At 34.8% G+C, this 18,078-nt stretch overlaps 1 protein-coding gene across 1 annotated transcript in view; it reads right to left on the reverse strand.

The window, feature by feature from the left end:
• Positions 1-18,078, reverse strand: part of DNAH14 (dynein axonemal heavy chain 14) — a 394,377-nt gene that overhangs the window by 266,682 nt on the left and 109,617 nt on the right. Inside the window, exons 11-14 of the mRNA XM_043484666.1 lie at positions 8,336-8,624; positions 7,895-7,934; positions 7,709-7,806; positions 230-390 (exon numbers count right to left, since the gene is read on the reverse strand). Of these exons, the coding sequence (XP_043340601.1) occupies positions 230-390; positions 7,709-7,806; positions 7,895-7,934; positions 8,336-8,624 (588 nt within the window). The remainder of the gene's footprint in view (positions 1-229; positions 391-7,708; positions 7,807-7,894; positions 7,935-8,335; positions 8,625-18,078) is intronic.

An 18,078-nucleotide genomic window follows, 5' to 3' on the forward strand; every position in this document is an offset into this window, starting at 1 on the left:
TTTTTTTCATAGTGAAGGTTTGAAAAAACACATAGAGGCAAACAAAGAGGAAAGATCATGAGGAAGACAAATAGGGAGCTAAGCTGGGAGTGATTTTCCAGTTGCCATTAATTATGATACTCTAATAAATCCCTTTAATCTAAAAATTTCAGTGCACATCTGTGCACTGAAGCCAAATATATCTTAAGCCAAATATACCTTCCTTAAGATAAACTATTTTTAAACTTACTTTATTTTGGTAGGCAGGATCCATTTCAAAAAGGACCTGACAATCTGGCCATCTGGTTTGATAGTCTATTACACTTTTGTTCTTATTAGGTAAATCCATAATTAAAGTCGACTCAGTAAAGATAGATAGGCGGGGATCTTGGCAAAGAGGAATAATTTTGGCTAAAATATATGATTCGAAGTTTAGTACATTCAGAAATTCCATTGAAAACAATGCTTTAAAATTATCAAGGACATTTAGAACTACTGAAAACTGAGGTAGATGTAATGTGAGGGCTATCTAGTATTCTATACTGATAAATGGAATTTAAAGGCAGGTATAAAAATTTGGAATTAATATTATAGAAACAAATAATCATGCATAAGTACTGGGTGGTGGGTCAAGGTATGATAAAAAAATCAGAAGAAATCATTAAGTTAACAAATACTTAAAGTGTATCTGCTGTGTGAAGAGCGTTATATCATTATGAGGATACAAAAATTAGAAGGCATTATCTCTATTGTCTTTGAGTTCATAATCAAGCTGAACAAATTGGATGTCTAAGGCAAAAAAAAAAACCCTTCAATGTACACTGCATACACTATCCAAAAGTTAGCTCAAGATAAATGACATATCTAAATATAAAACACAAATCTATAAATCTTCTAGGAGAAAATATAGGGAAAATATGTGTGACCTTAAGTTAAGCAAAGAATTTTTAAGAGACAAAACCAAAAGCATAATCCATAAAACAAAAAAATTGACAAACTGTATCTTATCAAAATTAATAAGTTTAGCTCTGTGAGAATCAATGAAAAGATAGTTGTCTTTTTGCTTTATTTACAGTTTCCTTTGCTGTGCAAAAGCTTTTAAGTTTAATTAGATCCCATTTGCTTGTTCTTATTTTTATTACTCTAGGAGGTGTGTCAAAAAAGATCTTGCTGCGATTTATATCAAAGAGTGTTCTGCCTATGTTTTCCTCTAAGAGTTTTATAGTGTGCAGCCTTACATTTCATAAACAAAATAAAAACACAACCCACAGATTGGGAGAAAATATTTGCAAATGAAGCAACTGACAAGGGATTAATCACCAATGCATACAAACAATTCATGTAGCTCAATATAAAAAAAATCCCAACACTCCAATCAAAAAATGAGTGGAAATGGACATTTCTTCAAAGAAGACATACAAGTGGCTAATAAACACTTGAGAAGATGATCAACATCACTAATTATTAGAGAAACAAATTGCAACTACAGTGAGGTATCACCTCACACCAGTCACAATGGCCATCATCAAAAATATCTACAAATGATAAATGCTGGAGAGGATGTGGAGAAAAGGAAACCCTCCTACTGTTTGGGGGGAGTGTAAATGGATACAGCTACTATGGAGAATAGTATAGAAGTTTCTCAAGGAACTAAAAATAGAACTACCCTATGATCCAGTAATCTCACACCTGAGCATATACATGTAGAAAAGCCATAGTTCAAACAGATAGACGCAACCCATGCTCTGTGACAACCTAGAGGGGTGGGATAGGGTGGGAGATGGGAGGGAGGATCAAAAGGGAGGGGACATACTTATACATATGGCTGATTCATGTTGATACATGGCATAAACCAACACAATATTGTAAAGCAATTATCCTCCAATCACACATAAATTAAAAAAAGATAGACACACCCCAAAATTCACTGCAGTGCTCTTTACAATAGCCAGAACATGCAAGCAAACTAAATATCCATCAACAGAGGAATGGATAAATATGTGGTATATACCTACAATGGAATAATATTCAGTCATAAAAAGGAACAAAATAGTGCCATTTGCAGAGATGTGGGTAGACCTAGGGACTGTCATAGAGTGAAGTGAGTCAGAAAGAGAAAAATATCGCATAATATTGCTTATATGTGGAATCTAGAAAAATGGTGCAGATTAACTTATTTGCAAGCATAGAGACATAGACATAGAGAACAAACTTATAAATATCAAGCAGGGAAGGAGGTGGGATGAACTGGCAGACTGGGACTGACATATATAATGACTATGTATAAAACAGGTAACTAAGGAGAAACTACTGCATAACATAGAGAACTCTGCTCAGTGCTCTGTGGGGACCGAAATGAGAAGGAAATCCAAAAAAGACAAGATGTATATATACATATAACTGATTCACTTTGTGGTATAGCAAAAAACAACACACATTGTAAAGCAACTATATTTTAATAAAAATTAAAAAAAATAAAAGCAGAATGAAAAGTTAAGGCATAGACAGGGAGAAAATTTTGCAAACATTGTATCTGATAAAATACTTGTATTCAGAGTACATATTAAGACCTCTCACAACCTAACAATAAATAAACACCCCAACAAAAAATAAGCAAAGGCCTAAAAAGATATACAAGCATACACATATTTTAAGCATTTAAAAAAACAAACATCACAAGTCATTACAAATGAACTATATAACCACACTGAAGATGATGGGAAAGAGCTGATTAAGGTACTTTGGAAAACGGTGTTTTTATTGTAGACTATAAGCTTAGATACTAAAAGGACCCTACACAAACACTGTACTTATTTGATACATTTGTTTCTTAAAGAGGTGGTTGCTGTTGTTTAGTCACTAATTTGTATTTAACTCTTTTGCAACTCCATAGACTGTAGCCCACCAGGCTCCTCTGTCCATGGGATTTCCCTGGCAAGGATACTAGAGTGGGTTGCCATTTACTTCTCCAGGGGATGTTCCTAACCCAGGGATCAAACCTGCAGCTCTTGCATTGACAGGCAGATTCATTACCACTGAGTCACCTGGGAAGCCCTCTTAAAGATGTAGGGATAGCAATTCTGAAAATATAATACAGGTGTAACAAATAAGTGACTATATTACTGATTATGTGAGCCACATTTCTCACCAACAGAGAAAAAAGATACATATTAGGAAAAGTAGGAGGTGAGAATGAACCCTGAAGGTGCTGGATTGGGATCTGATAGATATATCAGTAAGAACTCATGTGCTGTGTGCTTAGTTGCTTAGTCCTATCCAATTCTTGCAACCTCATAGACTATAGCCTGCCAGGCTCCTTTGACCACGGGATTCTCCAGGCAACAATACTGGAGTGGGTTGCCATTTCTTTCTCCAGGGAATCTTCCTGAGCCAGGAATTGAACCCAGGTCTCCTGCATTGCAGGCAGACTCTTTATTGACTCAGCTATGAGGGAAGCCCCAAGAACTCATAGTTTAAAATGAAACAAACAAAAAATAGATATAGAAATACAGATGCATATATTATGCATGAGCTAGTATATATACATATATTTTCTAGATATTTTCACCATAGCATCTAAGAGCAATAACAGTACTATAGTAATGAGCACATCTACAGTCTAGCTCCCTTGATTCCTAAAGTTTGTTCTCCTATAAAAGGAACCAACCAGTGTTCCTTGAAAAACTGGCTGATTTAAGGGCAGAGGCAAAGAAAATACAAGATGAGCATGAAGCATCATGTGGTGATAGAAGCAAAACAAGTGGCCATTAGAAAAAGATGTCAATAGACTAAATACTTTAATCAAAAGACTGAGAATGACAGATTTGATAATAACACAAGAACCTGAAATATGCGGCCTACAAGAGACTCACTTCAGGGCAAACGACGCGCAGACAGACAAAAAGTGAGAGCATGGATAAAGAAACTTACATGGGACAACTGACTGGTTCAAAATAGGGAAAGGAGTATGTCAAAGCTGCATATTGTCACTCTGCTCATTTTAACTTCTATGGAGAGTGCATAACGTGAAAGGCCAGGCTGGATGAATCACAAGCTGGAATCAAGATTTCTGGGAGAAATATCACAACTTCAGATATGCAGACGATATCACTTTAAAGGCAGAAAGTGAAGAGGAACTAAAGAGCCTCTTGATGAGGATGAAAGAGGAGAGTGAAAAAGCTGGCTTAAAACTCAACATTCAGAAAACTAAGATCATGGCATCTGGTCCCATCACTTCATGCAAACAGATGGGGAAAAAGTAGAAACAGTGGCAGATTTTATTTTTGTGGGCTCCAAAATCACTAAGGATGGTGACTGCAGCCACAAACTTAATAGCTGCTTGATCCTTGGAAGAAAAGCTATGATAAACCCATACAGTGGATTAAAAGCAGAGACATCACTTTGCTGACAAAGGTCCATACAGTCAAAGTTATGGTTTTTCCAGTAGTCACGTATAGATGTGAGAGTTGGATCATCAAGAAGGCCGAGTGCTGAAGAATTGATACTTTCAAATTGTGGTGCTAGAGAAGACTCTTGAGAGTCCCTTGGACAACAGTGAGATCAAACTAGTCAACCCTGAGGGAAATAAACCTTGAATATTCATTGGAAGGACTGATGCCGAAGTTGAAGCTCAAATACTTTGGCCACTTGATGTGAAGAGCTGACTCACTGGAAAAGACCTTGATGCTAGGAAAGACTGAGGGAAAGAGGAGAAGGGGATGATGGAGGATGAAATGGTTGGATGGCACCACCAACTCAATGGATGTGAGTTTGAGCAAACTCTGGGAGATAGTGAAAGACAGGGAAGCCTGGCGTGCTGCAGTCAAAGAGTCAGACATGATTCAGCAACTGAACAACAACAGAAGGCTACATTCAAAAAACATTAGCACACATTCTTTTCGAGTGTGCCTGGTATGTTCTCTAGGATATAACATAATCTAAATTGGAAAATGAGCCCCAAAACATTTAAGAGAACAGAAGTTAATTCAATCAATTTTTCTGACCACAATATGAAACTAGGTATCAACTAAAAAAGAAAAATGGGAAAAAAGCCAAACAATTGACTAAACATGCTACTAGAAACCCAATGAGTCAACAATGAAACCAAAGAAGAATCAGAAAATAACACCAAATATGCAACTTAAAAACACAACATTATAACTTCTATGAGATGCAAAAAAAGAGGTTCTAAGATGGAGTTCATAGCAATACAGATCTTCTTCAAAAAAACAAAACAGAACAAAAAATTCTTAAATAAATAACCTACCTACCACCTAAAAGACTTAGGAAAAGAATAAACAAAACCCAGAGTCAACATAAGGAAAGAAATAATTAAGATCAGAGGAAATAAATAAAATATAAACAAAAATATAATAGAAAATATCAATAAAATGTAGAGGTGATTTTAAAAGATAAACAAAATCAACAAACATCTGGCCAGGCTCATCAAGAATAAAGGACACAAATAAACAAAATAAAAAATGAAATATGAGCAATAAAAACCAGTATCACAAAAACACAAAAAAATATGAAAAAATACTATGAAAAGTTATATGCAAACAAAATGTTAAACCTAGAAGAAATGAGCAAGTTTCTAGAAACATATAGTCTGCCAATACTGAATTTGGAAGAAACAGATAATTTGAACAGATCAATCACTAGAAGTGAAAAAAATCTGTAATTAGAAAAACTACCTGCCAACTAAAGTCTAAGACTGAATGGCTTCACTGGGGAATTTTACCAAACATACAAAGAACTTACACTTATGATTGTCAATCTATTCTAAAAAACTGAAAAGAAGGCAACATTCTCAAATGTATTCCAGAGGTTCCTCATTACCCTGACACAAAAACCAAAGAGACCACAATAAAAGACAATTAAAGGCCAATAGCTTTGATGAATACAGATGCAAAACTCCTCAGCAAAATATTAACATAAATCCTCAAAAAAATCCCCCAATACATAAAAAGGATCATACATCATGACCAAGTTGGATTCATTACTAGATCACAAAGATGGTTTAACACACACAAAGCAATCAATGCTATACACCACATTAGCAAAAGGAAAGACAAAAACACATGATCATTTCAATAGACTCAGAAGAAGCATTTGACAAAGTTCAACATCCATTCATGAAAAAAACTCTCACCAAAGTGGGTACAGAGGGAACAGATTTCAGCACAATCAGTTCAGTTCAGTTGCTTGGTCGTGTCCAACTCTTTGCGACCCCATGGACTGCAGCACGCCAGGCCTCCCTGTCCATTACCAACTCCCAGAGTTTACTCAAACTCATGTCCATCGAATCAGTGATGCCATCCAACCATCTCATCCTCTGTCATCCCCTTCTCCTCCTGCCTTCAATCTTTCCCAGCATTAGGGTCTTTTCAAATGAGTCAGTTCTTCACATCAGCTGAAGTATTGTTTCAGCTTCAGCATCAGTCCTTCCAATGAATATTCAGGACTTATCTCCTTCAGGATGGACTGGTTGGATCTCCTTGCAGTCCAAGGGACTCTCAAGAGTCTTCTCCAACATCACAGTTCAAAAGCATCGATTCTTTGGTGCTCAGCTTTCTTTATAGTCCAGCTCTCACATCCATACATGACTACTGCAAAAATCATAGCTTTGACTCTATGGACCTTTGTTGGCAAAGTAATGTCTCTGCTTTTTAATATGCTGTCTAGGTTGGTCATAACTTTTCTTCCAAGGAACAAGTGTCTTTTAATTTCATGGCTGCAGTCACCATCTGCAGTGATTTTGGAGCCCCCCAAAATAAAATCTCTCGCTGTTTCCACTGTTCCCTATCTATTTGCCATGAAGTGATGGGACCAGATGCCATGATCTTAGTTTTCTGAATGTTGAGTTTTAAGCCAACTTTTTCACTCTCCTCTTTCACTTTCATCAAGAGGCTCTTTAGTTCTTCTTTGCTTTCTGCCATAAGGGTGGTGTCATCTCAGCACAATAAAGGCCATTTATGACAAACAGCAAAAACCACTCCCAACAGTGAAAATCTGAAAAGCTTTTCCAGTCAATTCAGGAACAAGACAAGAATGCCTCCTCTCACTCTTTTGATTCAAAGTAGTTTTGAAAGTCTTAGCCACAGCAATCAGAGAAGGAAAAGGAAAAAAGTACACAAATTTGAAGGGAAGAGGTAAAATTGTCACTATTTGCACAGATATGATACTCCATAAAGATAACTTCAAAAATCTCCACACAAAAACTATTAGAGCTAATAAGTGAATTCTGCAAAATACAATATTAAAACACAGAAACCTGTTGTATTTTCTTATACTAATAATGAAAATTTAGAAAGGGAAAGTAAAAAGAAAAAAAATCCTATGTAAAATTGCATCCCAAAAATATCTGGGAAAAAATTTAATAAAAGAGATGAAAGACCTATATGCTGAAAACTATTAATAAAAATGTAAGGTGAAAATAATATTTACAACTGTTATGCTCTGATAAAAGACATGCCTTATTTAAGTCTATAAAATTCTGTAGTACATTATCGAAAAAATCAGAACCTTGGGCTATTTACCTAATTCCCAACAGTTAAGCACTCAACAGCCATATGTATAATTCACACATCCTCAAATAATTTGAAGTTCACATTGATTGATTCCAAAGAGAGTGAGTTTATAATTTTCTAATACACTGTAATGTCTGCACATTCCTGGGATGTTGCCAAAGAAAGACAGTGAATCTAACTAAACTTTAAAAAATACTTACTTATGCATTTCTCAATAGCAGCAACCATATTTTGAATTTGTATTGAAAACTCCAATCTGTTGGGAGTTATAGAGAGATTTGTAGGGAATTCTAAAAGCCTAAGAGAAAATAATAAAAGCATATATAAGAAGAATACAGTAACATAAAATACAATTACTTGTAATTTCAAAAATATCTAGTACTTACTCATCATTCATGCAATTTTTCTCAAACTCAGTTTCGAAGTCTAGTTCTATCAGAATCCATCAAAAGAAACAGAATAAAAATTTATTTTTATGTAAAAACTTACATTTATGTCAGCTAATTAACAAGGTTATATTGTCAGTACTTTCTAAAACCCTAAGAATAAACTGGAAAGATTACTTTAAAGACTGAATTCTAGCAGTATACCCCACCCCCAGATTCTGATTAAGGAGATCTGAGAAGAAATTCAAGAGTCTTTAACATTTATAAAAATCATAGACTATTAACTGATAAATACATAACTACTAAAATTTTCTTCCATGTGTTATTTTAATTTATCCTTTAACATTTATAAAAATCATAGACTATTAACTGATAATACATAAACTACTAAAATTTTCTCTCACATTTTCCAGCTGCTAAGATATTTCTTCTCACTTTTACCAGTGTCATTCACTTTACCTGAAAGAATTTCATAGCTGTAACTCATTCTTTTTGATTTCTTCATTGGAAGTAGTTCTTTACTTGATTGTTTAATGAAAACATTGACTTCATTTTCTGACGTATCTCCATATATTGCAGATTTTTCAGAGCACTCATCAGACTCATGTAAGTTCTCTTCAGAATTTTCTGAAGAATCACTCTCAGCAGGAGTTCTCAACTGTAGGTTTACTTCAAATATTGGCGCAGGTATTTTTCTCAAATCTGTATCCACTTTAATACTATTCAAAATCTAATTTAACAGATACGTTAGAGTGATAGTTATAATATGTAAATAAGTGTTCTTTTATATACAACAATATAAAACTAACTTTAAATGAAAACTAATAACTTTAGCATAAATGAATAACATTCTAATGGTATATAATTGATTTTCATTTAAAAAATAATGTAAAATAAGTGATACATTATAATGCAGTAGTTTTCCAGTTGATGCCATAGTGGGTACATATTAATCATTTAAGAACTTCCTAAAAATATAATTTCTGAGGCCCTATCCTAAGAATTTAAAAGGTAGGGGCAAGGTCCAGGAATCTAAAACATCTAAAAGCTGAACAGGTGATTCTCCCATGTACTCTGATTTAAGAACAACAAACCAGATAAAGAAAACAATCCCATTTACACTACATCAAAAATAAAAAACCCACAGGGAACTACATTCAATATCTTGCAATCACCTATATTGGAAAATAATCTGTAAAAATATGTATATACATAACTGAATCACTTTTCTGTATACCCGAAATTGATACAATATTGTAAATCAACCACGGTTCAATTTAAAAACTTCCTTTTGTCCAAGAGCATCCAAACATTCTGATAAGAATTTCAGTGTAGCTGAATCCCCTTAAATGTGTTTACAGTTGGCTAAATTCCAAATTTATAAATAAAAGGCCTTTATATTAAAAATAATAATAATACACAATATAAAACTACACCATAAAGCTACAATAATCAAAAGAGTACGACAGTGGCACAAAATAAGAAATACAGACCAATGGAATAGGATAGAAACCCTATGGAAAAAACCCACACACTTATGGTCAGTTAATCCATAACAATGGTGGCAAGAATTTACAATGCAGAAAAGACGGTCTCTTCAACAAGCAGTGTTGCAAAAACTGTATTAGAACATTCTCTAACACCACACACACACACAAAAAAAACTCAAAATGGATCAAGTCCTAAATTTAAGGCCAGACACTATAAAACTCTTAGAAGAAAACATAGGCCGAACACTCTCTGACACAAATCACAGAAATACTTTCTTATCTACATCCTAGAGTAATGAAAATGAAGCCAAGAACAAAGAAATAGGACCTAATTAAACTTAAAAGCTTTTGCATAGCAAAGGAAATCATAAACAAAATGAAAAGACAGCCTACAGAATAGGAGAAAATATTTTTAAATGAAGTGACTTACAAGAGATTAATTTCTAAAATACAAATAGTTCATACAGCTCAATATCAAGAAAACAAACAACCCAGTCAAAAAATGGGCAGGAGACCCAAACAGACATTTCTCCAAAGAAGACATATAGATGGCCCAAAAGCACATGAAAAGGTGCTCAACCTCACTAATAATCAGGGAAATGCAAATCAAAACTACAACGAGGTATCAACTTTCACGGTCAGAAAGCCCATCATCAAAAAATCTACAAACAGTAAATGCTAGAAAGAGTGTGGAGAAAAGGGAAACCCTCCTACACAAGCAGGAATGTAAACTAGTACAACAGGGGGCGCATTGGTAAAGAATCCACTTGCCAGTGCAGGAGATGCAAGAGATGTGGGTCGGATCTCTGGGTTGGGAAGATCCCCTGGAAGAGGGAATGGTAGCCCACTGCAGTATTCTTGCCTGGAAAATTCCATGAACAGAAGTGCCTTATGGGTTACACTCCATGGGGTTGCAAGGAGTCGGACATGAGTGAGCAACAGAGCACACACACGACCACTATGGGGGAACAGTACGATGGCTCCTTAAAAAACTAAAAATAGAACTACCATGACCGAGCAATCCCACTCCTGGGCATATCTCCCGAGAAGACATAATCTGAAAGGATATATGCACCCGAAAGTTCACTGCAGCACTATTTATGATAGCCAAGATATGGAAGGAACCTAATATCCAATGGCAAAGGAATGGATAAAGAAGGTGCAGTGCTTATATATAATGGAATATTACTCCGCCATAAAAAGAACAAAATAGAGGTTATCATGCTATGTGAAATAAGTCAGGTAAAGACAAATTCACTCATGTGAAATTAAATTTTTTAAAATGATACAAATGGATCTATTTATAAAACAGAAAAAGAATCACACATCAGGAATATATTTCAAACTCATCAAAACAGGTCCTAGTCTTTCTTTAAAGTCTTTAAACTCCACTTTAATGTAATTATACTAGTATAGCTATCTCTACTGAAAAATAACAGGAGTATTGTAAGTATAAACATTTTATTTACAAAAAATATAATTGCTCTTAGTTTCAATCTAGGCATAGGTTCTCAAGTAATCTTTTGATTCCTTACATCCCATAAATAACCTGTTGTGCCTGTGGCATCCAGTAAGTGTTTCTCACTCACTGTGGTGAGATCAGATCAGTGGTCATCTGAATCACCTACTAGAACTTCAATCTTTAGCTTAAGTCATTAAGAAGTAAAGGGATTTAACAATAACAAGAAGTCCTTCACCAAAGGGAAACTTAGTGATATATTATCATGTGATCAGGATTTACTTATATATGAGTTGAATCTTAACAGCACAATGTTGAGTAAAAATATGTAAAAACAGAAAGGCAGCACAATGAAATTTCTGCAAATTCTAACATGTATAATAACAAAATCCAAGACATGATACTTTAAAAAATTTAGTGTAACTTTATGGAAGGTGGATTGATGAAAAATACAAAAATGATATTTTAGTGACTCCTCATAAGAGGGGGAGGATGTGTTAAAGTTGGGGGATAGGGAGAGAAATAAAACAATAAAATGATACAAAACAAAATAAAATAAACAAGAGACCTTGATGAACTGATAAAAATAGTATGCATGAATCAAGAGGATAATCAGTTCAGCTCTCCATATCTGGTCTCCTACACTAAATGAGGTGGCAGAAGAAAGAACAAGAGAAAACACCAGAAGAACCAGATAAAGTAGAGATCAGAAACCTGAGAAAGAGTTCACACTAATGGTGTTAAAGATAACAAAATAACTTGGGAGAAGAATGAATGCACAGAGTGAGAAGTTACAAGAAGTTTTTAACAAAGAGAAAATATAAAGAACAACCAAACAGAGTTGAAGAATAGAATAACTGAAATGAAAAATACAGTAGGATAAATCAGTAATAGACTCAATGATACAGAGAAACAGGTCAGTGAGCTTAAAGACAGAATAGAGGAAATCATTGCCACTCAATGGAAAAGAGAATGAAAAGAAATAAAGATAGTTTAAGATACCTCTGAGACACAATCAAGCACACTAACATTTGCATTACAGAAGTCGCAGAAGAAGGAAAGAGAGAGAAAGGGACTGAGAGCAGTATTCAACTGCCTAACCTGCGAATACTTCCCTAACCTGGGAAAGGAAACCGTCATCCACGTCTATGAAATACAGAGTCCCACAGAGGATGAAACCAAAGAGGAACACACCAAGACACATTGTAATTAAAATGACAATTAAAGATAAGGAGAAAATACTAAACTAAGAAACAATATTTAAGGGAACTCCCATAAGGCTAGGCTATCAATTGATTTTTCAGCAGAAACTCTGCAGTCCAGAAGGGAGTGGTATGATAAAACTCAAAGTAATGAAAGGGAAAATATACAACCAAGCACATGCAATCCAGCAACACTCTCCTTCAGATTTAATGGTGAGATCAAAAACTTAACAGACAAGCAAAAGCTAGAATTCAGAACCATAAAACCAGCTTAACAAACAAGGTTAAAGGAAATCCTCTGGGTGAAAAAAGAAAAGGCCAGAATTAGAAATGAGAAAATTATAAAATTAAAAAGGTCACCAGTAAAGGCAAATAATGTATAGTACATGTAGGTAATATCCTACACACAAAGCTATTAGGAAGGTTAAAATCAAGAATAGTAAAATCATCTATATTCACAGTAAGCAGTTAAGTCCTACATAAAACAATTAAATGTAAAATATGATATCAAAACTATTATAAGGAGTGAGAGCACAAAAGCACATTTTTTAATGCATTAGAAACTAAGAGAAAAACAACTTAAACTATGTTTATTATAGACTGCTATACAAAAACCTCACAGTAATTATAAAACAAAAGTCTGTAACAGATACACCAAAAAACAAAGAGAAAGGAATCCAAACATAACATTAAAAATAGCCATAAACTCACAAGACAAGAGAATCAATGAAGAAAAAAGAGAAAAAAGATGCCACCCCCAAATCCAAAACAATTAACAAAATGGCAGTAAGAACATACATACTGATAACTAGCTTAAATGTAAATGTAAGTTTAAATGAAAACTGCCCAAATCCAAAGACACTGAGTGGCTGAATGGATATAGAAATAAGACTCATATATGTGCTGCCTACCAGACATTCACCTTAGATCTAGAGACACACAGACTGAAACTGAAGAGATGAAGAAAAGTATTCCATGCAAATGGAAATAAAAGTTGGAGTAGTAATATTTAGACAAAATAGACTTTAAGTAGAGACTGGAATAAGATATGAAATAGGATACTGCATAATGATCAAGGGATCAATCCAAGAAGATATAACAATTGTAAATACACATGAAACCAGCATGAAAAGTCAAAGTGAAAGTCACTCAGTCATGTCCAACTCTTTGCAACCCCATGGACTATACAGTTCATGGAATTCTCCAGGCCAGAATACTGGAGTGGGTAACATTTCCCTTCTCCAGGGAAGCTTCCCAACCCAAGGATCAAACCCAGGTCTCCTGCATTGCAGTCAGATTCTTTACTAGCTGAGCCACCAGGAAAGCCCTTTTCACTTTCACTTTCACAACCCAGCATAGGAACACATAAATAAATATGAGTAAATAGTAATAAACATAAAGGGAGAAATTGACAATAACACAATAATAGAAAATTTAACACAACATTCATTGATGGACAGCTCATTTAGACAAAAAAATCAATAACTGGCTTTAAATGACACATTAGACAAGATGAACTTAATTGATATATATAGAGAGAATTCCACCTGAAAGCAGAAGAATATACATTCTTTACAAGTGCACATGAAACATCTTCCAGGACAGATCAAATATTAGGCCTCAAAACAAACCTCAGTAAATCTAAGAAAGTTGAACTCAAAGCAAGCATTTTTTCTGACCACACCACCATGAAACTAGAAATCAATTACCAAAAAAAATGGCAATAAACAGAAGCATAAGGCTAAAAATACACTACAAAACAGAGCCAACAGATGACTGAAGAAATCAAAGAGGATATAAAAAAATTCACAGAGACAAATGAAAATAAAAATGATGATACAAAACCTATGAAAGGCAGCAAAAGCAGTTCTAAGCAATACAAACTTACCTCAGGAAACAAGAAAAATCTCAAATAAACAACCTAACCCTACACAGAAGAACAAGAGAATGAGGAACAAACAAAACCCAGATAGTGGAAGGAAATAAAGATCAGAGTAGAAATAAATAAAATAGAGACTAAAAAACAACAGAAAAAAATCAATGAACTAAAAGCTGGTTCTTTGAAAAATAAACAAAATTGACAAATGTTTAGCCAGGCTCATCAAGAAAAAAGGGAGAGGGCCCAAATCAATAAACAAAAAAGGAGAAAGGTTACAACCAACACCACAGAAATTCGCGGGATCGTAAGAGACTACTATGAGTATCAATGAACTAATAAAATTAACAATCTGGAAGGAACAGGCAAACTCTTAGAAATGCACAGTCTCCAAAGACTGAACCAGGGATAAACAGAAAATATGGACAGGGACCTCCCTGGTGGTCCAGTGACTAATAACCTGTGCTCCCCTTGCTGGGGCCCAAGCTCAATCCCTGACCAGGGAATGAGATCCCACACGCTGCAACTAAAGATCCTGAGCACCGCAATTAGGATGCAGTGCAGCCAAACAAACAAATAAATATTTACTTAAAAAGGAAAAGAAAATATGAACAGACCAATTAACAGTAATGAAACTGAATCAATAATTTACAAAAACAAAAGTTCCTGTCCAGATGGCTTCACAGGTGAATTCTGCCTAATATTTAGAGATGAGTTAACATCTATCCTTCTCAAACTATTCCAAAAATATTGAAGAGAAAGGAATACCTCCAAACTCATTCTTTTTGCCCACCATCACCCTGATACCCAAACCAAAGATATCACAAAATAAGAAAATTACAATCTCACTGACAAACAATAGATGCAAGAAACTTCAAAAACATACTAGCAAACTGAATCCACCAATACACTGAGAGTCATATATAATGATCGAGTAGGATTTATCCCAGAGATGCAAGGACTTTTCAATTGATTTTCCCCAAATCAATCAGTTATGATATACCATATTAAGAAACCATAAAATTGCATTCATTTCAAATGCTAGTATATTGTCACCCTACTTATTTTAACTTCTATGCAAAGTACATCATGCAAAATGCTGGGTTGAATGAATCAAAAGCTGGAATCAAGATTGCTGGGAGAAATATCAACAACCTCAGATATGCAAATGGATACCACTCTAATAGCAGAAAGTGAAGAGGAACTAAAGAGCCTCTTGATAAGGGTGAAAAGTAGAGTGAAAAAGCTGGCTTAAAACTCAACTTTAAAAAAAAAGAAGATCCTGGCATCTGGTCCCAACACTTCATGGAAAATAGATGGGGAAAAAGTGGAAACAGTGACAGATTTGATTTTCTTGGGCTCCAAAGCCACTGTTGACAGTGACTGCAGCCATGAAATTAAGACGCTTGCTCCTTAGAAGAAAAACAATGACACCTAGACAGTGTATTAAAAAGCAGAGACATCAGACAAAGGTCTGTAAAGTCAAAGTTACGGTTTTTCCAGTAGGCATGCACAGATGTAAGAGCTGGACCATAAAGAAGGCTGAGCACTAAAGAATTGATGCTTCTGAACTGGAGAAGACTCTTGGGAGTCCCTTGGACAGCAAGGAAATCAAATCAGTCAATCCTAAAGGAAATCAACCCTGAACATTCATTAGAAGGACTGAAGCTGAAGTGCCAATATTTTGGCCACTTGATACGAACAGCTGACTCACTGGAAAAGACCCCGAGGCTGAGAAAGAGTGAGGGCAGGATGAGAAGGGGCTAACAGAGGATGACATGGTTGGATGGCATCACTGACTCAATGGACATGAGTTTGAGCAAACTATGGGAGATAGTAAAGGACAGGAGAGCCTGGTATGCTGCAGTCCATGGGGTTGTAAAGAGTCAGACATGACTTAGCAACTGAACAACAACAACATTAACATATTGAAGATTAAAAACCACAGATGCAGGAAAAGCTTTTTCAAAAAAGTTCTGAATATCAATTTATGGGAAAAGCTCTCCAGAAAGTGAGCATAGAGGGAACATTCTTCAACATAATAAAGGCCATATATGAAAAACACTCAGCTAATATCATCCAAAACAGTAAAATGCTGAAAGCATTTCCTCTAAGATCAGGAACAAGATAAGGATGCCTATATTCAACATACTTTTAGAATCCTAGACACAGCAATCAAAGCAGATAAAGAAATAAAAGGAATCCAAACTGAAAAGGAAGAAATAAAGTATCATTTTTTTCAGATGACATGATACTTTTATACATGGAAGATTCTAAAGATGTCATCAGAAAACTATTAGAGCTCATCAATGAATTCAGTAAAGTTACAGGATACAAAATTAATACACAGCAATCTGTTGTATTTCCATACACTAACAGCGAAGTATCAGAAAGAGAAATTAAGGAAACAATCTCACTTACTGTCCCTTCAGAAAGAATAAAATATGTGGAATAAACCTACCTAAGGAGGTAAAAAAGTTGTAACTCGGAAAACTTTTAAGCCACTGATGAAAGAAACTGAAGCCAACACAAACAGATGAAAAGATATACCATGTTCTAGAAGAATTCATATTGCTAAAATGACGATACTACCCAAGGCAATGTACAGGTTCAATGCAATCTCTAAATACCAATGGCATGTTTCACAGAACTAGAAAAGAATTTCAAAAGCTACAGGGAACATCAAAGACTCTAGATAGCCAGAACAACCTTGAGTAAGAACAGAGCTGGGAGAATCACACTCCTGGTTTCAGATTATACTACAAAAATACAATAATCAAAATAGTATGGTATTGGCACAAAACAGACACACAAATCTATGGAACTAATAAAGAACCAGATAAACCCACACCCTTTAGGCCTATTAATCTATGTGGAAGGAGGCAAGAATATACAATGGAGAAGACAGTCTCTTCAATAAGAGGTATTGTAAAAACTGGACAGTTATTTGTAAAAGGATGAAACTAAAACATTCTCTAACATCATATACAACATAAACTCAAAATGAATTAAAGACCTAAATGTAAGACCAGATATTATAAAACTTTAGAGGGAAACATAGGCAGAACAAGCTTTGACATGAACTGCAACATTTTTCCAGATCTGCCTCTTAAAGCAAGGGAAATTAAAGAAGAAATAAACAAATGGGACCTAATTAAACTTAGGTTTTCATGCAGCAAAGGAAACCATCAGCAAAATGAAAAGACAACCTATCGAGTGGGAGAAGATATTCACAAATGGAATGCCTGATAAAGGGTTAATATCCAACATATATGAATAGCTCATATAGTTTAACATTCAAAAAACAAGCAATTCATTTTTACAAAATGAGCAGAACTGAACAGACATTTTTTCAAAGAGGAAATGCAGACTGCCAATAGGCAAATGAAAAGATGTTTGACATTACTAACCATCAAGGGAATGAAAATAAAAACTAAAAAGATATTTCACTTCAAACCTATCAGAATGGCAGTCATTGAAAAGAATACAAACAACAAATATTGGTAAGAATGGAATCCTTGTTCTCTGTTGATGGGAGTGTAAATTGGTGTAGTCATTGTGGAAAACAGTGTGGAGGTTTCTCAAAATACTAAAAATAGAACTACCATATGACCCTATCATTTCACTCCTGGGTATGTATCCGAAAAAAACAACAACACTAATCTGAAAAGATAAATGTACCCCAGTGTCCATAATAGCATTATTTATAATTGCCAAGGTGTTAAAGCAAACTGTGTTCATTGATAGATGAATGGATAGAGAAAATGTGGTGTATACACATACACACACACACACGACACAATGGAACACTACTTAGCCATTAAAAAAATGAAAATTTTGCCATTTGTAGCAACATGGATAGACCTGGAAGGCATTACGCTAAGTGAAATAAGTCAGACAGAGAAAGAAAAATACTGTATATCACTTATATGTGGACTCTAAAAAATATGACAAATTAGTGAATAAAACGGAAAAGAAGTATACTCACAGATATGGAGAACAAATTAGTGCTTACCAGCGGGAGAAGGGAGGGTGGAGGTGTAATATTGTGGTAAGGGACTTAAAAGGGGGAGTTATTATGGTATGATATGAAATCATTTTAAAGTACTATACAATTAAAGAATCTTTCATTCAATAAGTTAATTAATTTTAAAAAT

Source organism: Cervus canadensis, chromosome 13 (assembly GCF_019320065.1).
Source record: "Cervus canadensis isolate Bull #8, Minnesota chromosome 13, ASM1932006v1, whole genome shotgun sequence".
NCBI classification, from domain to species: domain Eukaryota; kingdom Metazoa; phylum Chordata; class Mammalia; order Artiodactyla; family Cervidae; genus Cervus; species Cervus canadensis.